Source organism: Giraffa tippelskirchi, chromosome 11 (genome assembly GCF_054371585.1).
Source record: "Giraffa tippelskirchi isolate mGirTip1 chromosome 11, T2T-mGirTip1v1.2.pri, whole genome shotgun sequence".
Classification (NCBI taxonomy): domain Eukaryota; kingdom Metazoa; phylum Chordata; class Mammalia; order Artiodactyla; family Giraffidae; genus Giraffa; species Giraffa tippelskirchi.
The window spans coordinates 146,811,370-146,835,156 of NC_137285.1; the positions used below are offsets into that span (position 1 = coordinate 146,811,370).

A 23,787-nucleotide genomic window follows, 5' to 3' on the forward strand; every position below is an offset into this window, starting at 1 on the left:
GCAGCTCTTCCCCGGTGGGATGGTGCCTGTGTGTGGGTGAGGGGAGGCAGAGGAGAGGCAGAGGGTCTGGACCCGGGAGACGTGCTGGAGGGTGTCGAGGAGGAGGCAGGGAACAGGAAAGGAGGCTCGGGCCCCAAAAGTGTGACTCAGCAGAATGGAGTCGGACACCATGAGAGCTCTGGGTGGGGAGAAGCAGGAACTGCTGACGATCAACAAACTATTTCCCACTCTGAGGTTCTTTCTCACCCGTGAGGGAAATTCTTTTGTTTCACAAGAGGTGGCTTGCCTGGGCCTCCCCAGTGGGCATGGCGTCCAGGCATGGAGTTTTACTTGGGCTGGTCACCTGGGCCTGCCGAGGTGTGAGAGAAGACCTGAGCCAGCTCACCTCACAGAAGAGCGTGTCGTAGACATTCCAGATGGTCTCCAGCGTCAGGTCCGTGAGCCCTGTCTCATTGGCCACCATATCCAGGAATTGCTATGAAAAGTGGTCAGGGGGTCAGTCCTGCCCGGGGCTGAAGGACGGGGTGGTGCCCTCCACCTCAGCCCCACTCACTGCATTCTGAACACTCTCGTTCTGATACTCGGGCGTCCGCCGGGTCTCGTTCTGCAGCTGTTCAAAGCGGGGGCATGGGCCCAAGGGGAACTTCAGCAGCTGGAGGCCAGAGTGGGTAAGCAGAGGCAGAGAAGGAGTCGGGGATCAGCAGGCCAACGGCCAGAGTCCCTGCCGTTGCCTCGAGGGAAGGGTGGGCCAGTCTTACCCTGTCCTCGGCAATGGGCACGGTGTGGACGGGGATAGGCTGCCAAGAGATGTTTGGGTTAAAGCGCTGCATCCCGTCGGGCGGGAAGAGTCCAGCCAGGTTGGCCTCCGCACTCATAAGCGTCCGGTCAAAGTCTGTGCTTCGCACATAAACCTGCAGAGGTGACACCACCAGTCCCACCTGTGGGAGTTGGGGGCGGGGGCAGCTCTGGCCTCTCAGTGGGGCCCCAGTTCTTGCTGTTCACCCAGCAAATTGTAGATCGACCAGGCGTCTGGCTCTCTCCCCTTCTCTGGCCTTCCCCACCCCTCTTCCAGCCAAGGCTGGTGGGGTTGCTGTCCCCCACATCTGTGAAGAATTCCTGTGTAATGGCTCTAGGTCAAATGCCCCTCCCAGTCCGAAGTACTTACTCAACAAGGCTCTCAGGTCTGCCCGCCTGCCTGGTTTATTACAACACCTGTCTCCCTTATCGAGGCCCAGGTCCTTGGGGGCAGAAACTGTCAGAAACTGTCTTTGATCACACACACACACACACACACACACACACACACAATGCCCCCCCCCCTTAATAAATGGCTTAGAGAACAGGAGAGGAAATAAGATGAGGAACAGAGATAACTGCTGTGAAAAGGGAGGAAGAAGTGAGAAAGGGCAAGATCAGGGTATGGCTGGCCCTCAAGGAAACATAACAACAATTAGAGACAAGGCTGGATCTGGTTACACGCGGTGCCAGCACAGTGCCTGGCTCGTAACAGTACTTGGATGGAAAGCCTGAGTTACTTCACGGAGTCAGAAACTACTATGCGAGACCCTTAGGTCTGGGCTTGGGTGCTTGAACAGTTTTGCTTCTTCCCAAGCCAAGCAGGGGCAACGCAGCCTCTAGAGTTTTTCTCTGGACAGCCCATGGATGTCTTGTCCTGTAGCTGTAACCACAAATGCACAGAGGGAGGCCGCAGCCCGGCCTCACCGGTAGTCTCCCTGAGGGCAGAGGGTGAGAACAGCAGATCCCATCTCCCTCTTGAGTTCCCCAGCCTTACCTCTTGCCGGTGGTAAGAGGCGTTGAGGAAGCCATGGTAGCGCTGTCGCAGAGCCTGGCCCAGCTCCCAATGCTGGAGCATCCCCTCCTGTGGGCAAACCCAAGGGTTAAGAGGCCCAGGGGGAGGGCATGGCCACGGCTGCTTTCCACCTTGTGGTTGGAAGTAGGAGTGGGTTAATCTGATCCCACAAGTCGTTTATTAAGGGGTGGATTGTGCATGCATTGTGTGTGCCCATCTTAATCTGGGCACGGATGAAAGTAAGGTGAAGAAATGTGGCCAAAGTCAGCACCCACATGGGAAAAAGCAGTTTGGTGAGTTCTGCAGCCTGCTCTAGAGGCCACTGGTTCTACAGCTCATCCTGAGAGAGAGATGGCTTCTGACCCACCTTGGTTAGCTGACCAAACCCCTGGGGCCATTTATCTTCCTGATGGGGGTCCTTGGGATACGTCTTCACTGGAGAACGGTCTCCATGTCGGTACAGCTGAGGAAAGAAAGTGGTTAGCCTAGAGGTCAGAGGGTCCCCTTGATGTGGACACAGCCAATCTCTGCCCCATATTGAGAGCCTTAACTCTACCCACTGTGAAAGACCCCAACTCAGAAGTCAGTAACTTCTTGCAGCCTCCAGAGACTCTAACTTGGCTAAGCAATGCCACTGGAGACCTTGGGAAAACCGAAAGTACAGGTGGGAAAGGAAAAGAAATGAAAGCAATGCAGATTGGGAGGGGGCGGGGAACTGGGGAGAAAAGAATCACCAAAGGCTGCTTTAGAAGTGAGTCTCGTATTAATCATTGAACCGCATCCCAGTCCCAAGGCAGACTCAGCAATCTATCCTCTAACACAGAACTCCGTGCATCCTGCCCCCCCCCAAATACCCCAGGGCTTCACAAAAACTGCGAACCCTGGCCCCCAACCCCGCAGGTGACTCGTCTCCCCGCTTCTCCAGACTCCAGACCCCAGACCCCAGACCCCAGCAAAGCCCCGCCCCTCCCTCCACCAGCAGGGCAGTGCCCTCCTAGCTCTGGCCAGCCCTTGGCGACCCCATCTCTCATTACCAACGTCACGAAACGCAGAGTCCGAGCCTGGGTGGGTGGCATCACCATCAGGTTCACACCAAGAATGAGCTGGAGAAGAGCCGCCCGGCTCCAGCCAAACCGCCTGCCCGCCATCACCGCTGTAGTCTATGCAGCACAGAGGCTGGAACCCGCTGGATGACACTTGCAGCAGCCACCCGGACGCACTCTTAGGAACACACGCCGGAAGTGAGCTCGCCGCCATCTTGGTAAAGGCGCGGGGCAGGTGGGAGGAGGAATCCGGAAGGGAATTCCTGTAGGAGGTTCGCGATCCTGCCGTGGAGGAGGAGCATGGGAATGTAGCGCGGCCTCGCCCTGCAGAAAGGGCTTGAAGACCTCGTCTTGGTAAAGAGACCCCTGAGCGTGGATTTTGCCTCTGCCCACGGAGACCCCTGTACCAAGGTGGCTCTTGTATTCGGCTGGACCGTGGCCGGGAGAGCGAGCGCCCTCTTGGGCCGGGGTGTGCTGCCGGGCTTGACCTAGAGCCAGAGCCTGTGCCGAATTGGGGCGAGGGGTGGCCCAGGGCGCCTGTCTCCACACGCCTTCCTTCAGGTGGAGTTTGAGCCTTGGCCCGGGCTCTTATTCCCCGAAAGAAGGCTTGTTCGGGGTGTGGGGCACAGGGTGTACCAGCCCTTTGGACTTCCTGTGTGCCTGAGGTTGGTCCCCGTCTAGCCTGCTGCTCATTTCCTGAGCAGAGCTTAAGGTGCTCTCTCACGTCCCCTTCCAGTCCACTTCCAAGTTTTAGATAATGAGAATCAAGATACCGTGCCTCTTCTCAAAGGAGTTGGGTTGCACAGGATGTTCAGACTGCAAAACCAAAGCAGTGAATCCTCAGGGGAGAAATTTCAGACCAGTGGGGAGATATTCAGGGGTAAGGGAGAAGAGGATATCATCCAGTAGGACTAGATGGGCTTTCCACAGAATCAGACAGAGGCCCGCTTGGCACTCACAGCTAGGATATAGGTGCAGCCAGTCTGGCTTCAGGTATTTGTGACTCTGAGCTTGGGGAGGGACTCACTGCTCCAGGAAGTCAGCTCATAGGCCCTTGAGATGCTTTGATTCGGATCTGCCCCCTAGTAGCCAATTACCTCAGATCATTGGAGAAATAAAACCTGATCAGAACATGTTGGAGAAAGCAGGGTCATTATTTTGCCCCAGGACTCCAGATTGAATTATTTACATATATTTCAGAATCTAAACTTTGCTTCCAGAATTGTTACGGAGGAGTGAATAGAAATTGAGAGCTAAAGGCTGGGTAGTCAAAAAGTTCTTAGCCTTATTTAGTCACAAGCCCCTTTATGAATTAAATGAAAATTTAATCTCCTCTCCTCCAGAAAAATGTCCACACACAAACAGAATTTTGTACACAGTCCCAAGAAGTTCATGAAGACCATTAATAAGCTTCAAAAATCAGCATCTCTGAATCCTTGATGTAACCTAGTCCCCTCTTCTTCACAGATAAGAAAACAAATCCTAAGAGAGGAAGTGACTTGTCCAAGGTCACACAATTTAGGAGAATGGATTAAAACTCAGGTTTTCTGATTTCTAGTCAAATAGTCCTTATAATGGGCTATTTCTCACAGGCTACTCAAACTGCATTGTTTAACTATATTCAGTGGCCCAAAATATTTTCAATAAAGAGATTTCTAGCAAAGGAAACCTTTTCACATGGGTGGGGTTGAATGGGACATGGTTAATTGGCAAAATTCTGCATATTGGAGTCGTTGACTATTTTGTTTTAATATGCCCCTTACTCTCCTTGCAAAGTAGCCAGACCGTTGTGATTTCAGAGTGTAAGTCCCAGGCTTACTAAATTTTGGCATGTAGAACAAAAATCCCTTAAATTCATCTTTAACTTTTCTTCCCACTTGCTCAAATATTTCTGTATTCTTTGTGCCTGCAGATATCCAATGTAGGAAGGATTGATGGAGAAGATATTATTTCAGTTTTGATGGTGAGAAATAAACCCAGGAAGGGTGAGGATTACATCACAAGTACATGTTAAAGCCAAGAGCTGAGCCCTGGTTTCTTGACCCCCAGCATCTGCATATTTTCCACCAGATGGTTCTGTGGTTCCCACACCTTGGTTCTTAGCTACAGATGCAAAAAGAATAGATGTATAGATGGATACATGGGCCTACCTCAGGCCAAATAAATCAGAATCTCTGAAAAGGAGGCCAGGTTTGGGAACCACTGCTCTACCTTTTGTTGGCAGAAGTGAACCTAAACCCGTGTGAGTTCATTGTTTTTCCCAGTTGGGAAGGTAGTTTTGTGTAATAGAGTGAGGTGGAAATTTCTTGCTTGAGTTTGAGCTTTTGAGTCAGCTACACTTGTGTTCAAATCTGAGATTTCCCCTCCTGCTAGTAACTACCTCTTGGGGTTTTATGTATAAGGAGAGATAAAATAATACATGTAAAGATAAATGTATGTTGTAGGGCCTAATAAATGTTACTTTTCTTTTTTCCTTTCTGTCGTCTATCATCTCTGAACTCACCGACCTGAAATTCCTGGGTTCTTCCCTGTCCTGTGATTGGGAGGTTCAGAAGTTACTTGGGTGGCCTGAAAGATGACTGCCACCCACCCCCCCAAACATACACACTTTGCAGCCTTCCAGAAATCTTCCAGGAAGCAGTTGCCCCCTCCATACCTGCCAGCTGTACCCTGTGGCCTGCTTCAGGGGAGCACTTTGAGAGAAGTTATCTAGTGGTACGTGTGACCATGGGCTGGGGAATGCGCCTGTCTTTGCTTCAGATTCCCTCTGGAGGTTGTGGGGGCCAGAAATGTGACCCGGAAGATCTTAAATGGAGTTCCCAGGCAGGATGCCTCCTCTTGGAATGGAGGAAACACACAGGAAAGCCCCTATGGGACCGAGAGGCCTTGCACCCGACACCTCCTGGAGACTGGTAGGACTGGGGTGGGTTTGGGGGTCTGGCAAAGGGAGACGTGATTCCCCCTGCAGATCAACTGACTGCTTGTCCTGGCTTGGGGAACAAGTCCCAGTCGTTAAGTCTCCAGGACCCCCGTGGAGAGACCACCAACAGGTTTTGGTTTTTGCCCATTTTGCTCTCCCCTCATGTGGGGGGGCTCCTGAACCCCTGTAACCTGAAGGGGTAACTCAGGCAGTCACGCTTCCTCCTCCTCTGAGACGAGGCTGAGGCTGACTCCCTGACGTGGGAGAGATGGCGCCCTAAGCTGCTTGTTCAGCAGCCGGCTCTGGCCTGGGTCAGAGGGTCCTGGCCTGTGGGGAGACGAGGGTGTGAGGAGAGGAGTTGAGGATCTGGAGTGAACGAGGGTCTTCTCCCAACTCCCAGAAGATAGATCATCAGACCCTAGACCTGCGTTCCACCCTGAGTGCCTGCCGGTCACCAGGTGTCTCAGTGACGCGGCTGACCCTCCCTGTCCGCCGGGAGAGGATGTGCGTGCTCGAGAAGGAACAGTGCCAGTTGCCCAAGAGCTAGAGTCCCTGGTTTTCTGCTTTCCCAGGACAGCTGGGGCCTTGTGCTCATGACTCAGATATGCCCAGTCCGGGGTGCCGGCCTTGTGATGAGAGGGAACAAGAGCAAAAGCTGGAGGCAGAACTTTGAGATGGGGGGTGTCAGAGGGGCTTTTCTGAAATGTGAAAATGAATACATGGGCAGATTTTGCAACACCGCCCAGCCTGCTGTCTTCTCAAGTTTTGCTTCCCAACCTCCGCCCGTTCCCCCTGCCCCACCCTGAGCTTCCTCCCATTTTCACCGAGCTCCTTTCTGTTCCTGCTTTCCCGGTGCCTTTCCCATCCCGTTCCCCCAACCCCGTGCCCACTCATGCCCTGCTCCCTCTCCTCTCCTCTTCCCTGGTGCCCTGTTCATCTCCATGTCTGTCCCTCTGGCTGCCCGCCCCGGCCTCCTGTCCTTCTCGGCTTTAATGTGGGACCCATGGGAACTGGAGTTCACAGCAAAACAGGAAGAGCCTGTGAGCAGGAAACTGGGAGTGGGGCGGGGGGGGGGGGGGGACAACCAGCAGTAACCTCAGCCCCTGGCTTCCCACATCTGCACTGAAGCATCCCCAGGGCCCCCAGCCTCTCCCACTGCAGCCCCCAGGCCCCCGGCTTCGTCCATCTCAGCACTTCACTGGTCCAGCAGACCTGAGAGGCACCGAGATGAGCATCCTGGACTCTGACGCAGGAGAAAGAGGACACGGACTCGAGTGAGGACATCCTGGATTCCGATCCCAGCTCGGCCACTGACTGTGTGTGGTCTTGGAAAAGGCCCTGCCCGTGAGCTCAGATTTACTGAGCCCCCTCCCTCCTGGGGCGGCTCCAAGGACCAGAAGAGATAGTGAGGGGGTTGTATACGGAAATAAGCACTGGAAGATTAATAGTGCTCAGAGTCAAGGTGATGGGAAAGATCCATTGCTGAAGGAATTGGGAGGTTGATTACTGCTACCATCTCTATCTAGTACTCTTACCAGGTGCGATACATCTGATATATTAATTGCCAGGACAACCTTCTGTGGTAAAAACCATTATTATTATCCCTATTATAAAGATAGGGAAACGGGTTCAGTAACTTAGTAACTTTAAGTAACTTAGTAACTTTAACTTAGTAACATTAAGTAACTTAGTTAATCAAGTGCTATATGCTGTGCTTAGTTGCTCAGTCGTGTCTGACTCTTTGCAACCCCATGGACTGTAGCCTGCCAGGCCCCTCTGCCCATGGGATTCTCCAGGCAAGAATACTGGAGTGGGCTGCCAGGCCCTCCTCCAGGGGACCTTCTCAGCCCAGGGATGAAACCCAGGTCTTCTGCATCACAGGCAGATTCTTTACGGCCTGAGCCAGCAGGGAAGCCCACTTAATCAAAATCATACAGCAAATAAGAGGCAGAGGCAAGGCCCAAATTTGAATCCAAAATCTGAGCTCAGAGCTCATGCACTGAAGCAGTGTTGTGGAGATGAAACTGACTCAAGGTAACAAGTATAGGATAGAAGAGGATCATACTGTTTTCCTTGTTTACTTATTCATTCAACAAACGAAACCACAGTACCTACTCTTGTTTCTATTCTATGTCAGATTCTGTTTCAGGGGAGGGAGGTAAAATCAATAAAATGAGGTGTCCACCTTCAGGGCAGACCTCATTGTTCCAGGCAGTGGGGCAGGAAGGCAGGGCTATGGTCTTAGGAGAAGCTGCACAGGGCCTGCCCTCACTTGTAATGGAACCCTTCCTGCACACCCTCTCAGGTCCTCCCGGGCTGGTACCCAGATCTACAGCCTCCCATCCCAGACCATCCAGTGCTGTAGCGACTTCTTTCCAACCCCGTCCCCCGCCCCCAACCTCTTCCCCTCTCGGAGGGCACCCCCCTCCCCCAGCAGGGCACCCACAGTCAGAAACTCCCTGGAAGGCCCAGCAACCTGCCCGTCTCCACCCCTGGAGTTCTCCCGGCTTGGCCCTGGCCTGGAGATGGTGGGGAGAGCTTCTCGGTCCCTTCCCGAGTCAGGGAAGGCGGAGGGAGACTGGGAAAGCAGGCTGGGGCTCGGTGTCGCAATTTCGGGCCGGGCCGGGGCCGGGACCTTTGCTCTGTGAGATGTCTCTGGAGGGGAGGGGACGACGCTGGAGGCTGCGGGGAGTGGGGTGGTGGTTGGGGGGGTGGTACCTGGGAGGCAGCGGTTCGTGTAAGAGCCGCTCCGAGCCTCCGGGGTGAGGAGAGGAAGGGGAGAGCCGCGGGCCGGTCTGCGGGTACATGCGGCCGCCGGGCTCGAGGGGCAGGGGCCGCCGTGGCGCCGGGCCGAGGGGGCGGCCGGCCGGCAGGGGCGGAGTCAGCGCGGGGGGCGGGCGCCAGGCGGCCCGGGCTCCAGTCGGTCGGCCCGGAGCTCCCGGCCCCTGTCTCGCTCAGCTCGGGCGCTCCGGCCGCCGCCGAGGCCTGCGGACCCGGAGACTGCACCATCCTGCTCTCCCAGCAAGGGGGCTCCAGAGACTGCCCCGGCTGGGAAGTCTGGAGGCCCGAGCACCGGTGGGTCTGCAGCTCAACTCTGGCCTCGGGCTTTGCGTCTGCGTGTCCGGGAGTGGGGGCGGGGGTGCGGGGTGTCCCGGGGTTTTAGAAGGGGGTCTCTGGGGAGCGGCGAGGGAGGATGGTGATGGAAGCGCAGCGCTCGCTTTAAGCCCCAGAATAACTTGTCGCGATCAGGGGAGGAGGTCCTCTATGTGAACTGGGGTGACTCCCGGAGGCAAGAATTTTGTCCCGGGAAGTGCAGGAGGGAGGTTTGTCTTAACTAGCGGTGTGTTTCGAGGGGTGGAGGGAGTCTGGATCCCAGAACATGTCCCGGGTTCGGCCCGACTCCGGCGGTCCCCAGTGCAGGAGTGAGGGGAAGGGGCTCTGACAGAAGCCGGGGATCAAACGCTCCCTGACAGCCTGGAGGGGGGCCGGGGAGAAGAGGTGGCACGGTAGCCAAGACATCAGACTTCGACATCGGGAGAGACCAGAGTTGGGAGTCTCCGCTCTAACTGCGTGGCCATAGACAATCTTCTACATGTCTTGTAACTCCAGTTTCCTCATCTGTAACTTGGGTTTAGGAGTAGCCCTGACCTCACAGGTATATTGTGGGGAAAGCATGGAAAGCCTTGGCACAGGCTAACACATACATGGCAGGTAAACATAAGTTGATATGTGAGGATAGATAAAAGGCAGGATCAGTAGGGGAAGGGACCCAGTTTGGGAAGAGTGTAACCTGGATCGTTCCTGCAGGACAGCCCCTTGGTAATGTCCAGGGCTCCGGGAAGAGATGTCTTTGTGGCTGGAGGCCCCTGTGCCTGATGTTTCTCCTGGTAAGCATCTCCACTCCAGCCCTCTCCCCTCAGCCTGGTCCCCGGTTCCTCTCCTCCCGCGGGAATCAGCCTCCTACACAAACTGCCTTCTGCCCTCCCCTGGAGAGCAGTTCAGAGCTACTCTGGGTGTTGCTGACCTCCTTCTGCCTGGACTACCTCTGCCCTGGTTCTGGTGCCTGGCCCTTGCAGATAACCTGCCATCCTTCTCAATCCGGGCTTGCTGCTGGGGAGGCTTGGCATGTCCAGGGCTCACCCAGCTTGGCTTTCAAGAGTTCTGTCCGATCTCTGAGATGGATGGACTTCAGCCCCTGCCCAAAGGACAGAGGTTAACATCCTCATTTAAGGTATTGAGGTGCAGGGGACTACAAGTGACTCACCCTAGAGCCCACAACAATCCCAGGGTCCCAGAGCCAGAGCCAATGTTTTGCTGCCCTCTGTGGGCGGAGACAGGCTTGCAGTTTCCCAGGAGAATACGGGGGACCTGAGACCCCCCCCCCCGTGTCTCTCTTTCAAGGTTCAGACTCTGCAGTGGAGCTGTGGGGACTAGATGCACAAGATGCAAGCAGCCAGCCCTTGGGAAGCAGCAAGTGCATCCTCAGGGAGGGACCCAGCACACCGCAGTCTGCCGGGGGCATCTCAAGGGTGGGGCTGGAGGCACCAGAGCCCACGGCCCTGCTCCCTGGTGTGGAGGCCCCTCCAGAGTCCACAGGTGAGGAGCTGCCGGATTGCGAGGAGGGGGCTCCCTGGATCTGGGATCAGGGCTCTTTACCTTATGAAATCAGGGTTAAGTCCAAAGGCTTTGGAGTCAACTAGATGTAAGTGATCTGAGTGTAAATTTTGCATCTGTCTTAGGCTCTCCACTCCAATATTCTTGCCTGGAAAATCCCATGGATGGAGGAGCCTGGTAGGCTACAGTCCATAGGGTCGCAAAGAGTTGGACACGACTGAGCGACTTCACTCACTTTTAGGCTCTTCTGAGCCTCAGTAAAATGGAAATAATAAGAGCACCCATCTCGTAGGTTGTAAGCCTGGCTCAGACAGTACTTAGGACATGATAGCACTTGGCGTATGAGAGCTACTTAGAATAGAGAGACTAGTCTTGGTATAATGAAGTGAATGAAGGTCACCGAGTGCTCAGGGCAGTGGCCAACTGGGCACTAAGCTTCCTCCCCGAAGAAGAACATTAAGGCTCTTCCCTGCATCCAGAGCTTCGTCCACAAAAGCGGAAAAAGGGGCCCGCCCCCAAAATGCTGGGGAACGAGCTGTGCAGCGTGTGCGGGGACAAGGCCTCCGGCTTCCACTACAACGTGCTGAGCTGCGAGGGTTGCAAGGGGTTCTTCCGCCGCAGTGTCATCAAAGGGGCACGCTACATCTGCCACAGTGGGGGCCACTGCCCCATGGACACCTACATGCGGCGCAAGTGCCAGGAATGCCGCCTTCGCAAATGCCGCCAGGCGGGCATGCGGGAGGAGTGTGAGTGTCTGGGGACCGGAGCTGGGGGCGGTCAGGCTGATGGGAAGAGGGGACATGTGCTGCCAGGGTCTGGGGGCAGACAGGCAGCTGAGTCTGCAGGCCTTCCTAAGAGTGGATTAAAGTCTCTTCTTCGGGGACTTCCCTGGTGGTCCAGTGGTTAGGGCTCTGAGCTTCCACTGCAGGGGGCTCAGGTTCCATCCCTGGTCTGGCAACTAAGATCCCACATGGCACATAGCATGGTTTTTTTTTTTTAAGTCTCTTCTTTGTCTTTATCCAATGCTCTCCGCTTTTCCGGAGCCTCATACTATTCCTGTGCCCCATCCCCGCTTCCTGTGTCCCCGCTTCTCCCGTCCTCACCCTGTCCTGCTCTGTCCTCAGGTGTCTTATCAGAAGAACAGATCCGTCTAAAGAAACTGAAGCGGCAAGAGGAGGAACAGGCTCAGGCCACATCTGCACCCCCGAGGGCTTCCTCACCTCCCCAAGTCCTGCCCCAGCTCAGCCCAGAGCAGCTGGGCATGATTGAGAAGCTGGTGGCTGCCCAGCAGCTGTGTAACAGGCGCTCCTTCTCGGACCAGCTTCGAGTCACGGTACTGGAGGGACCCAGGGAAGAGATGGCTGTGCCCAGAGCACCAGCTGGCTTCTCGACATCCAACTCAGGGGGCTTTGTCTCTCTCCCCCTTACCTTTCTGGGCAGCCTTGGCCCATGGCACCAGATCCCCAGAGCCGGGAGGCCCGTCAGCAGCGCTTTGCTCACTTCACCGAGCTGGCCATCGTCTCCGTGCAGGAGATCGTGGATTTTGCCAAGCAGCTGCCAGGCTTCCTGCAGCTCAGCCGGGAGGACCAGATCGCCCTGCTGAAGACGTCTGCGATTGAGGTGGCTGGCGGGGACGGGGGTGAAGGGAGGATCTGAGCAGGATGTCTGTGGGAGGAGCCTCCAGCCAGCCCCCTGGAAAGCCACATTGCCCCCTCCCCCACCCCAGGAAGTAGGGATGAGGGGCTTGACCTTTCCTTGAAGGTGCCTGGGCTGCGAACAGCCTGATAATTGTGTGCAGGTGATGCTCCTGGAGACCTCTCGGAGGTACAACCCTGGAAGTGAGAGCATCACCTTCCTCAAGGATTTCAGTTATAACCGGGAAGACTTTGCCAAAGCAGGTGAGGACTGAGCTCACAAAGGGGTTGAGTTGGATGGACAGATGCATTTTGTCCCATCAGGCAGGGGGTCCATAGCGACTACAGAGCTGCAGGCCCAGGGTTTGAGCTGCTGCAAAGGGAAGGACCCACCTGTTTTTCCAAGACGGAAAGTTGAAATGCTGCTGGTTTTCCCTTAACTGCCCTACACAGATTCCTACTCTCTGTTGCATTAGGCCAGTGGTTCTCAAACTGTGCTCCCAGGAACCTGAGGCAGGGTTTCCACAGTGTCACCTTAGAGGAGACATGTCCTTCACCCTAACTTTAGCCAAACAAGAAGTTCCATTTAAATCTGCATTATGTGTTGTGTTTTTGAATAATATTTTGCTTGAAGAAAAGATATGCTTGAAAAAAAGATTTGCTTGAAGAAAAGCTAGGAAAAATACTTGAAAACCTCACTGAGCCCTTTAGTAGTCAATCACGAAAAACCTTTCACAGACGTGCTCTTTAAGGATCATGCGGACTGATTTCCTCCTTTTCAATTGCGCTTTCTGAGGAGCTGTGGCATTGGCGTTAAAACACAGCAGACATGCCCAGATGGGGCAGTTTTAGGGTAAGAGGGAACACTTCTGTCCTCATCTCAGAGCTGGAGTACTTTCTCCAAGAATTAGTTCACAGTGCTGTTCTCTATCTGATACCTGCTTGCAGGCGAAGCAGTGTTGGTTTCCTCATATTCAGTTGCTGGTGACGTTTGTGCTGTGGGAGAAGGGTTGGAAGGTAGAAGGTGTTTTGGAGGGACACGACTGAGGCTGAACAAGAGACTGAGTGGTTTAACACCCGAGTCAGTGGGTCTATAAAATAGGGCTGATGCTCACTCCATTCTCAGGTTTGAAGGATCCTGGTTTCCAGGGCAGAGCTCAGAAAGGTTTCTGGTGACTCAGGCCAGCTCTTGTCTGATCACAGGCCACCCAGTGAGCTTTCTAGGTAGGCCTCCCTTCACCACAGGGCATGGTAGGCACCTCTAGCCTTCTGTAGTGCCCGTTGTGCTGCTTGAACATACAGACACCTAATAGGAGTGATGTAATGGCTTTTTCCTGCTTTAGAAGCCCAGCCCTGCCCCCTTTCTCTGCCCAACAACCTTTTCCCCAAATGTTATTATCCCAGTCCTTCTGAACCACGGCCTTCTCCTTCATGACATCCTCCCTTCTGAACCCTTGCCTGTCCTCATGTCTGCATGTGTCTTTCGGCACTTACGGACTTGTGCTATCTGAACCTGCATCTATTTATAGATTCATTTATATAAGCGATTTTCATGTCATGTTTGTCTTTCATTTCTCATGTTTTCAGTGAGGGGAGGAGGACAGCGGTGCTCTTTGGGTAGGTCTCCCTCCCCCTCTACCTCCACTACCATATACTGCACAGTGAGTGACTAGTGATGTGGACCGACCACACTGGGGGTGCTCACTCAGCGAGCAGCAGTGGACCCTCACAGGAGGTGTAACTCTAAAACTGGCTCGTCCTCCCTGTGCCAAGGGGCTGTTCAGCGCCATTCAAGGCTGGACACCTCACCAAGAAGTGCTTTCTAAACAGAGCTTGTCCATTAAGTGGATCAGCACATACTTGATAAACATCGGGGTGAAAGTACAGGAAGTGACTAATGGAGAAGCCTGGAATGGAAAAGTTAGCAGATGGTTGCTAAAAGACATCTGAGAAAACCTAGGGGATGGGGTAGGGTGGAGAGAGTTTGACTGTGTTTGGGAGAAACGTCCATTAGAACGCTATCCTTTAGAACAAGTCATGATTTATTGAACTTCAGTCTTCTCAGTAAGAAGGCTGGTTCTATTTTTTTTTTTAATTTATCATTTATTCAACGAACACTTATATGGCAGTTATTATATGTGCCACTCATTATTCTAAGGACCCATTATGAGGTAGGTACTATTATTATTTCCATTCTAGAGATGGGAAAACCAAAGCCCAGAGAGCTTAAATAACTTACCCAAGGTCACACAGCCTAGGAAGTGGTAGAGCCAGGACTCAAACCCAGGGAGTCCAACAACAGAGTCCACACCCTGAACACACTGCTGTCTCCCCTGTGATGTGGAAAATGAAATGTATCGCTACTATTCAAAGTAAGGCCAGTTGCCAGTGAAGAAGTCTTTTTGTAAACAAACAGAGTTGCCTCTATTTCTAGTAATGTGGGGCCCTGAAGAGTTCTAAGGAGAATTCTAACAGAATTTTTATTGTTATTATTTAATTCAGCATGTCCTATATTCTGGGTGCAGTGCAAAGGGGTCTGTATGCTTTACCATTTAACCATCACAACAATTTTATAAGTTCAGATATGATTCTCACCTCACAGAAGAGGCTTAGAGAGGCTAAGAAACTTATCCAAGGTTACACAGCAGAGCCTGGGGACTTCTTACTGAGTTTCCTGGTAGCTTCCTAAATTGAGCAGTGCTGCCCATGTCACGGGACTCGCCTGGTAGCTCAGTGGTAAAGAATCCGCTTGCCAGTGCAGGAGACCCAGCTTCGATCCTGGGGTCGGGAAGATTCCTTGGAGAAGGAAATGGCAGCCCATTCCAGTATTTGTGCCGAGGAAATCCCATGGACAGGGGAGCCTGGTGGGCTACAGTCCCTGTGGTTGCAAAAGAGTCGGACATGACTTAGGGATTGAACAACAAAGCTCATGCCACACTCCCCAGCCTCTCTTCTTCCTCCCCAGGGCTGCAGGTGGAGTTCATAAACCCCATCTTCGAGTTCTCCAGAGCCATGAATGAGCTGCAGCTAAATGATGCTGAGTTTGCCTTGCTCATTGCCATCAGCATCTTCTCTGCAGGTGCGGAGGAGGGGCAAGAGGGAAAACGAGCGAGAGACTCAAACCAGAGAGGGCTGCAGGTGCCGTAGGGCAAGGATCATGGGGATGGAGGCCCTTGCTGTGTTCCTTTGGGATGGGAGAGGTTGGGTGGGGCAGGTCCCTATTTCTGGGGTTGTGATTTGGGGTATGGAAATGAGACCCTGGCCAGACCTGCCACTCAACTCTGTTGGTGACCTGTAGACCGGCCCAACGTGCAGGACCAGCTCCAGGTAGAGAGGCTGCAACACACATATGTGGAGGCCCTGCATGCCTACGTCTCCATCCACCACCCCCATGTGAGTCTCCCCACTGTACCTCCTCCCTCCTCTCCACAGCTCATCCCCAACACACCTGCTCTCCCTTCTAGAACCCCTCCCTGACTGCATCGAGCACAGAGACTTCTCTGCCTCTCCTGCAACTCCCCAACCCTGGCCCCTCTTCCCTGGGGAGAGGACAAAAGGCCCTACTTGTTCCTCTCCTTTCCTAGGACCGACTGATGTTCCCAAGGATGCTGATGAAACTGGTGAGCCTCCGGACACTGAGCAGCGTCCACTCAGAGCAAGTGTTTGCCCTGCGCCTGCAGGATAAGAAGCTCCCCCCGCTGCTCTCTGAGATCTGGGACGTCCACGAATGACAGTTTCTCCTCCACGTCTTCTGTTTTCCTGGGCTGGATAACTGAGGCTAGGTGGCTGCCTCCTAGAGGTGGAGCCAGATGAAGGACAAACATTCCGGAGGGCTGGGCAGAGGTGATCCTCACGTGGCATTAAAGGAGAGTCAAAGGGTTGGGAGTTTTGTGGCTGCTGAGTAGTCAGGATATCCTGCGGACACTGTGCTCCACGTGAAGACTGTGTGAACCCCGTCAAATGGATGAACCTGGGGGCCCCTTTGCACAAGGCTCTCCAGGACCCTGCCCATCCTGCTTCTACCACTTCCTGTTTTCCCCCACAGGGCCCCCAGAGAAATTCTCCACTGTCCCTCCGCCTCTTGGGTGTAAATGCCTCGGGGCTGCCACACTGAGAGGTCTGGCACTGTTTGTATCAGTTCCGTTCAGTTCAGTTGCTCAGTCGTGTCCGCCAGGCCTCCCTGTCCATCGCCAACTCCCGGAGCTTACTCAAACTCAAGTCCACTGAGTCAGTGACGCCATCCAACCATCTCATCCTCTGTCGTCCCCTTCTCCTCCCACCTTCAGTCTTTCCCAGCATCAGGGTCTTTTCCAGTGAGTCAGTTCTTTGCATCAGGTGGCCGAAGTATTGGAGTTTCAGCTTCAGCATCAGTCCTTCCAATGAATATTCAGGACTTATTCCCTTTAGTATGTTTGTATAGGAAGACCAAACTGAATTTAGAAGGAGAGAAACCAATTTCTGGATTGGGGGGGGAGGGTGGAGGCCCGACCACCGGAGGCAGGAAGCTAGTGTGTCCTTGAGGGTCCGCTTCCAGACTCAAGAGGAGGGAGGCAGGTTACAAGTGACAGCCTTGGCAGTGAGAGGGGACCTCCTTTTACCAGCCGCATTGCGCCGTAAGGGGTCAACGAGGTGCTGAGGCTGGGAGGCCCGCTTCCTCTTCAGGGGTCCCGGTGGGATCGCTCCTTGTCTTTCTCTGGGAGAGGGGTGTTGGATTTTTTGGCTTTTTTGGAACCAACGCCTCAGTCGCACACCTGTGTTCGTGCGTGCAGGTCCAATGCCTCGGTTTTCCTGAAAATTAAAGGACAGCAATTCCCTCCTCTTGGCCCGCAGGCCCTGTGGCACCGGAAAAAAAAAAAAAAAAGTCCTCTGAAGCCAAGGGGAGGCTCCGCGTCCGGGGTTGAGCCTCTCAGAAGGGCTGGACTGCATTTCCCAGCGGGCGCCGCGGCGCCGCCCACGCCCCCTGCCTTGGAGCGCACCGGGCGTAGGTGATACCGCGGCCGCGCCTTCCGGCCTCAGGCTCCTCCCCCCGCCGTCCCGAGCTGGTAGGCTCCGCCGCGGCGGCCGCCGGCTTCCCTGCACAGGCGGCTGGGCGCTTCCAAAGCGCGAGCGGGGGGGGAGGGGAGGGTGAAGGGGAAGGCGAGAAAGTCTGAGCGCAGCTTCTTTTAAGAAGTCGCTTCCAGGGTGAACCTCCCGTCACCGAAATGGGCTCTGTTACCGTGTCGGACTGAAATGTTTGCGCCACCCACACCCACAGCGTTCCCGTGGGCCCTCCCCTTGGCACGCAGAGGCGCTGGGTCGGCCCCGCGCGCCCCATCGCGCTCCCACTCCCTCACGCCTAGGTGTGTGCGTAAACGCCCTTCTCCCGAGACCGGCTCCGCCCTTCGGCGCTCGGCGTGGTGCAGCCCCGTCCCCCCCCGGCGGTGAATGGTACGGCCCCCGGCCCCCCTCAGTCTCCCCTCCCTTCACCGAGTCCGAGTGGTGCGCGCCCCCCTGGTGCAGACGCGGAACTGGCTTGCGCTCCGAGCGGCGCCCGGGCCGGGGAGCCACTGACGCCCGGCTTGACGGGGGACGTCCAGCCGAGCCAGCCGGTCCCCCTAGGCCCGGGAGGTAGGAAGGTCCGGGCCACTGGGGGCCCTAGAAAGGTGTTGGGGATTGGGTTCCCCGGAGGGAAACGGATCCTGGGAGAGAACAGGAGCTCCAGGGGGAAGGAGTCTCTAAGGAGGCCCCAAAGGCGTGTGAGAGGGTTTGGGGGTCTCCAGAGGCAGAGCAGGGATCGGTAAGGAAGGGGCGGTGGGGCTGGGGGTGGGGGCGTCCGGGCCGCTGAGGGGGTTCGGGCTGCGAGCCTGGGCGCAGCTCGCGGCTGCAGGGCTGGGTTCCTGCGGGGCGGGCTGGCGGCCCTGGTTCCGGGGCGGGGGCGGGGGGAGAACTGTCCAGCAGGTGAGGGGGTGGGCAGAGCTGTCCAGCCCGGGGGCCCGAGCCGTGCTAAGCACTTGGCGAGCGTGTGTGTGTGTGTGTGTGTGTGTGTGTGTGTGTGTTTCTGTGCGCGTGTGTATATGTGTGCGCGCACGCGCGCGGCTTATCTTTGGTTAGGTTTTGAAGAAGGACATTCGGTTCTTTAAAAAAAAAAATTTTTTTTTTAATTCGGTGTTTCAAAATTGGGTTGTTGGTGAGTGGAGACGCCGTTGTTCAGTCTTTCCTGCAACAGCTTCCCTGCTCGTCCTCGTGCACCTCTAAATTCGTCCTCCTGTTCCTGCCCTCCCCTCTTCCCCATCCCTACCTAGCGCCTGCCTCCTTGCTCTCCTTCTTCCCCAAGCTGGACCAGTCTGTGCTGATGCGCTTGCAAGGTCACTGCCTGGGGAGGAGGGGGAGGGGAGAGAGCCTCCTGTCCTGCTCACGTCAGCGAAGATGTCACATCGCTCTCTAGTTCCTGTGGTTTTACTATTAACATCCTGCCCCAAACGGGGGACAGAGCCAAGGAGCTGGTCCGTGTGACCATTTATAAGCTGAAAAGACACAGATAATTTAAAGGTCTGTGGGTGGAGTGGATGGTAACTGTGTAGAACTTCAGCAGGTAGGTTTGCGTTTGGAGCTTGATGCCTTTGGAATATAGGGGCTAGTAATGATGGGCTCTACGTTTAGTAAATGTGGTTGAGGCTAGAGGCAGAGTGGGTGGATGTGAAGGCAGAGTGTGAGTTATAGGTCGTGTTAGAGGATCTAGAGTCTTTGTGAGGAGGGGAGAAGGGAGAGAATGGATAGGAAAGCCTTGGTTATCTCTGCAGTCTGAATAACTGAAGGCAGTGGCTGTTGATGAGTTATGAGCCGAGACTAAAAATCCATCCTATCGCTAGTGGCTGAAATGGTCACGACATCTCTGGGTCCTTGTGGCTTTGGAGGGAGATGAACACTATAGAGCATGATAATGATTTCAGTTTTATCAAGTGATTCTCAGTTCAGAGGGGGCTGCGATCCCACCAAGGGTAGAGGTACGATACCTAGTATATCATAGAAGATGCTTCAGGTATGATCTTCGAGATTTTTGGTTGTAAACGGCTCCTGGTTTTCAATGTAAACATAGATTTCAAGGCTCAGCCTTGAGCTCTGGTCCTGCAAATTCTGTTTTATTTTAAGATGCTTTGGCTCTCACTAGGCAGTTTCCACATGATTCTTTTTTTTTTTTTGGAGCAAACATTTTTATTGAAGTGTGGTTGACAGTACACTGTTATGTTAGTTTCAGATGTACAACAGTGATCTGCCATTTAAATATATCATAAAATGACCACCACAAACACATAATTCTTTAGAGAATGAGTTATGCTTTTGTCCATCTTCCCATTTCATTTCTGTGTTTCCCTCCCCTTCTCATTCTGCTTGGGAGGAGCTCTCTTAACAGTGGCCCACATTCTGCAGTATGCTCATGATTCCATAGCAGTGGGGAGGCCCAAAGGGCTTTTGCGGTGGTAGTGATGCCTAGAAATGAGTACACGGCAAGCTTGGAAACTTGGTTTTGGTTATATAGAAAGGAGATAATCTCTTAACAAAATCTAGAATTAGGACCAAGGGCAAACTAAAGGCACATGAGGGAGAAGATAACCCGATAATCAGTAGATGCTGTCAGTGGAAGAGGCGGCTCTAGATTCAAGGAGAATGAATTGTTATGGGCACCGGGCAGCTCCAGGGTAGCAGCTGCTAGCACTGTGTGGTCACCAAGCAGGGGAGGGGTGGCAGCTCTGCTATAAATAGTGCTGGAGCCAAAGTTGCTATGGAGACAAAACCGAATCCTATTACCTGCGGGCCCTCTATGGGGAGCAAGGAAGAGAGAGAAAGGAGAGAGAAGTATTTTCAGGATTTGAGGGGTGCTGTAAATAGTTTTTAAGAATTGTTAAGTAGGAGAGAAAAAATACATAACTTCTCATTTAGATCAGACAGAGCCTTAAGCCTACAGGGAGTGTCTGCATTGTACATGCAGCAGCAAAGAAGGGAGTGGTGTGGAAGAGTGTGTGTAGTGCAGTGGGGTTCGGTGTGTGCAGTGAACAAGGTCCTAGTGTGGCCGTGTGTGGAGCACAGAGGCACAACGCTGGAAGTGCTGAAAGTGGCCTTAGCATGGAGTGAAACATTTTATTTAGGGAAGCATATGGAGATTGAACAGGAAATAACTTGCAGTTAAGACATGGAGTGAGTGAGTGCTGAGTGGCGTCCGACTCTTTGCGACCCCAAGGACAGTAGCCCGCCAGGCTTCTCTGTCCATGGGGTTCTCCAGGCAGGAGTGCTGCAGAGGGTTACCATTTCCCTCTCCAGGGTAAGACATGGCAGCTTTTCCTAATTTGGGGCTGTGATTTAGAAATTTCCCTGAGTACTTCTCCCTCTCCTCACAGAAACCCTGTTGTTTCTGCCTTTAGAGTCTTTATCTCTAAGATCCGGAAGGACAGGGCCTCATCCCTGTGTATTGTGTTACTGACTCAAAGCCTGGAACCAGAATAGGCTATGATTCAGCACCAAGGGCAGAGCTAGTATCTGTAGCCACTCAGCCCCTTTCTTGCTTAAAGAGGGGAGAAAAATAGTATGGAGGAAGCAGCTGGGGCAGAGAGAGTCTTCATTTGGGATCACGTGGGGTAGAGTAGCCATCTGTTGTTGTCTGAGTGCAATTAAGTATAGTCTATATGGTAGTTTCACATCAAGCTGAATGCAGAATGTTGGAACAGAATAATTAGTTTTCCACCTACAGCTAGGAGTGCAGATTAGTTCTGATTAGAGAGTCTGGTTTGATCCTGATGCACCCTGGAGCAGTCCTAAAAGTGACTTAATTTTTGTTATTATGATAATTGAGTCCTGTTTTTTCAGAAACAGCCCAGGAGTGAGGCTGGAAACGACCTGGTTTGTAGGGATGGGGAGGTGAGCCGTTATTTATCCTACTTCTTGACATGTGACTCTGTGAGCTCATAAGCCTGGACAGAGCTCTAGACTAGGAAAAGTGTCATGTTCTCTTATCTTTAGCACTAAAATGGAAGATCTTCTGACGTGGGTTGAAGTGGAGAGGGATAAGTCCCTTAGGTGAAGCAGTGGATCTTATCAGTACTTTTTTTCCTATTAGACTTGAATTTTCAGATAACATCAGAATTCCTCCTGGGAACATTGACTCCATGCCTGGTGCCTTGAAGTTTCTCTGAGATGAACTGATGAATTGGAACCATGGTGCAAAAGAAGAAGTCCTGTCCTCGGTTACTTGACTACCTAGTGATCGTAGGGGCCAGGTAACCAAGAAATGACTGATTCTGTCTAGTCATCTGGGGTAGCCACAAAATCTGTCAGGAATCCCCTTCCCTACTTCCATGTTGCTTTGCATATCTCATTCTTCTGTTATTTGACCCTGATGGGAAGCTTGCTGCCAGTTGGAAAAACAAAACAGGCGGATCAAGACTATTGGCTTGGAGGAAGAGAAAGAGCAAACCTCTGCTCTTAACTAGCATCTTTTGTGATTTTGAGCAAATACACTCTTGTCTACTTCAGCTTCCTTATTTTGTAAAACAGGAAAAGTACGTTGTGCTCCTTTTCTATCTACCTCTGCTCCTTGGGGAATTCATTAGCTACTATACCTTGAAAGATGCTAGTCATCTTACGGTGTTGGTGATCATTTTACTGTCGCCATTTGCCTTTCATTTCAGAATAGGCATCTTCATGGCAGCACAGACCTCAACATGGCATGTTTTCCCAGGCCCTGCAGCTAGGTTACTTTATCCAAAAGAGCATTTGTTTCTCCACTGTGGTTAAATTATTATTATTATTATTTTTTCTTTACTGTGGTTAAAACCCGAAAGAGCATGCTGTCCCTTCAGGCTGCTGACTTTGTCTGTATGTTCTCCAGGCACCCGAGCAGCGACAGTGTGGCCCAGACTCCGGAACTGCTACGGCGGTACCCGCTAGAGGACCATGCGGAGTTTCCCCTGCCCCCGGATGTCGTGTTCTTCTGCCAGCCAGAGGGCTGCCTGAGTGTGCGGCAGCGGCGCATGACCCTGCGGGACGACACCTCTTTTGTCTTCACCCTCACGGACAAGGACACTGGCGTCACCCGTTATGGCATCTGCGTCAACTTCTACCGCTCCTTCCAAAAGCGTGTGCCTAAGGAAAAGGGGGAGGCCGGCCCTGGGTCCCGGGGGAAGGAAGGGCCCCGAGCCCCCTGCGTCTCCGAGGAGGTGGGCCCCGAGACCTCGGAGAGCGGCCCTTGCCTGCAGCCTCCCAGTGCCGACTCCACCCCAGACGTGAGCCAGTCTCCTCGGGCCAGACGCCGGGCCAAGGCGGGGAGCAGGTCCCGCAACAGCACGCTGACGTCCCTGTGCGTGCTCAGCCATTACCCCTTCTTCTCCACCTTCCGAGAGTGTCTCTACACCCTCAAGCGTCTGGTGGACTGCTGCAGCGAGCGCCTGCTGGGCAAGAAACTGGGTCTCCCTCGAGGCATACAGAGGTATGGTTCACCGCCGCCGCTCAGACCAGGGGAGGCGTCTGGAGTTGAGGGGTAGTTGGCTGGTGAGAGGCGTAGGGATTTCCCTGTAAAGCCTGAGGTCCCTCAGACCTCCTTAAACACTTAATGCACGGAAGCGAAAGACTGCTGCAGTGTTAGACCTCCTTCCGTGATCATGCTTGGAGTGATGCTGAGGAGTTTGGTGTTTCAGGATGAGCAGGATGTGAAGTCCTTGCTATGTGTACGTTTTTGCACTTGTCATCACCTTTGTATGCACCCTGTGGTCCTAGCTGAGCCCATAGAGAGGTCTTCTCCGGTTGCTGTCATTAGACGCTCTGTGGTTACACTGGGCTGCCGTGAGGTATCAGCTCCCAGTGCTTATGTGTCTGCTCCCTGCCGTCTGCTCCTCAGGGACACCATGTGGCGCATCTTTACTGGATCGTTGTTAGTGGAGGAGAAGTCAAGCGCCCTTCTGCACGACCTCCGAGAGATTGAGGCCTGGATCTACCGGCTGCTGCGCTCCCCGGTACCCGTCTCGGGGCAGAAGCGAGTGGACATCGAGGTCCTGCCCCAGGAGCTCCAGCAGGCTCTGACCTTTGCGCTCCCAGACCCCTCTCGATTCACCCTAGTGGACTTCCCTCTGCACCTTCCCCTGGAGCTTCTGGGTGTGGATGCCTGTCTTCAGGTGCTCACCTGCATCCTGTTAGAGCACAAGGTGAGAGGGCCAGCTTTCTAGACCGTTCTAGGGGAAGGGCTTTGAAGTGTGGCAGAGGCTAGACCATCAGAGATGAGGATTAGGGACTACATCTTTTCATCACCTTGTCTCCAAGAGATAACGTGATACCAGGTATACAGTAGGTTCTCAGTGGGTGAGGGCTGAATTAAGGTGCCAGCATCATGTGGGTTAGGGGGCTCAGTGGTAAAGAATCTGCCTGCCAGTGCAGGAAACATGGATTCGATCCCTGGGTCGGGAAGACCCCCTGGAGGAGAAAACGGCAACCCACTCCAGTATTCTTGCCTGGGAAATCCCATGGACAGAGGAGCCTTGGCGGGCACAGTCCATGGGGTTGCAATGAGTTTGACATGACTGAGCGACTGAGCATCGTGTGGGATATATTCAGAGAGCTTGGCACTCAGCTGTTATCCTCAACTGTACCAGCCTAATTCTCTGGAAATCTCAGCAATTCTTTACTGATGAGTGGCCCCGGGATTGGGGGAACAAGAACTGAGAAGGTAAAGGAACGACTCCAGGGAGGATTTGGGCAGTGCTTACACTGGGAGGTGATAGGCAGGGTGGGGTGTAGGGCAGTGGT

The 23,787-nt window shown here is 53.7% G+C and overlaps 3 protein-coding genes across 73 annotated transcripts in view; 2 read left to right on the forward strand and 1 right to left on the reverse strand.

Moving 5' to 3' along the window:
* ACP2 (acid phosphatase 2, lysosomal) overlaps window positions 1–2,974 on the reverse strand; it is a 10,968-nt gene extending 7,994 nt beyond the window's left edge. For 7 of the 14 annotated variants that reach the window (XM_081538715.1, XM_081538710.1, XM_081538711.1 and 4 more), the window contains exons 1-6: window positions 2,845–2,974; window positions 2,178–2,273; window positions 1,793–1,879; window positions 759–911; window positions 554–652; window positions 386–475 (exon numbers count right to left, since the gene is read on the reverse strand). In XM_081538715.1, coding sequence (XP_081394841.1) covers window positions 386–475; window positions 554–652; window positions 759–911; window positions 1,793–1,879; window positions 2,178–2,273; window positions 2,845–2,958 — 639 coding nt within the window. In that variant the 5' untranslated portion in view covers window positions 2,959–2,974. Of the gene's footprint in view, window positions 1–385; window positions 476–553; window positions 653–758; window positions 1,679–1,792; window positions 1,880–2,177; window positions 2,274–2,844 lie in introns of all 14 variants that reach the window. The other 7 variants (XM_081538720.1, XM_081538717.1, XM_081538719.1 and 4 more) reach the window with 3 other exon arrangements.
* An 85-nt stretch (window positions 2,975–3,059) lies between these two features.
* Window positions 3,060–15,901, forward strand: NR1H3 (nuclear receptor subfamily 1 group H member 3). Of its 9 annotated transcripts, none has more exons than XM_081538677.1 (12): window positions 3,060–3,264; window positions 4,766–4,816; window positions 5,406–5,568; window positions 9,581–9,660; window positions 10,175–10,369; window positions 10,867–11,133; window positions 11,512–11,720; window positions 11,828–12,007; window positions 12,186–12,285; window positions 14,987–15,100; window positions 15,320–15,414; window positions 15,606–15,901. In XM_081538677.1, exons 4-12 carry the CDS (start codon window positions 9,618–9,620, stop codon window positions 15,750–15,752), a joined length of 1,350 nt encoding a protein of 449 aa, XP_081394803.1. In that variant the 5' UTR covers window positions 3,060–3,264; window positions 4,766–4,816; window positions 5,406–5,568; window positions 9,581–9,617; the 3' UTR covers window positions 15,753–15,901. The 9 variants fall into 9 exon arrangements, with proteins under 9 accessions (XP_081394803.1, XP_081394802.1, XP_081394805.1 ...); XM_081538676.1 differs by having other exon boundaries at window positions 3,060–3,207; XM_081538679.1 differs by having other exon boundaries at window positions 3,060–3,207; window positions 10,181–10,369.
* A 1,107-nt stretch (window positions 15,902–17,008) lies between these two features.
* Window positions 17,009–23,787, forward strand: part of MADD (MAP kinase activating death domain) — a 39,861-nt gene continuing 33,082 nt past the window's right edge. For 29 of the 50 annotated variants that reach the window (XM_081538621.1, XM_081538624.1, XM_081538618.1 and 26 more), the window contains exons 1-4: window positions 17,519–17,628; window positions 21,110–21,269; window positions 21,881–22,477; window positions 22,886–23,189. In XM_081538621.1, the coding sequence (XP_081394747.1) occupies window positions 21,208–21,269; window positions 21,881–22,477; window positions 22,886–23,189 (963 nt within the window). In that variant the 5' untranslated portion in view covers window positions 17,519–17,628; window positions 21,110–21,207. Of the gene's footprint in view, window positions 17,449–17,518; window positions 17,798–21,109; window positions 21,270–21,880; window positions 22,478–22,885; window positions 23,190–23,787 lie in introns of those variants that run through there. The other 21 variants (XM_081538637.1, XM_081538622.1, XM_081538641.1 and 18 more) reach the window with 3 other exon arrangements.

Bases quoted from the DNA above. Each gene is read 5' to 3' on its own strand.
- NR1H3 (XM_081538677.1), top strand. From the start codon at position 9,618: ATGTCTTTGTGGCTGGAGGCCCCTGTGCCTGATGTTTCTCCTG. The intron at 10,370-10,866 runs GTGAGGAGCTGC...CCCTGCATCCAG, and splicing joins GGCCCCTCCAGAGTCCACAG to AGCTTCGTCCACAAAAGCGG. The intron at 11,134-11,511 runs GTGAGTGTCTGG...CTCTGTCCTCAG, and splicing joins GGCGGGCATGCGGGAGGAGT to GTGTCTTATCAGAAGAACAG.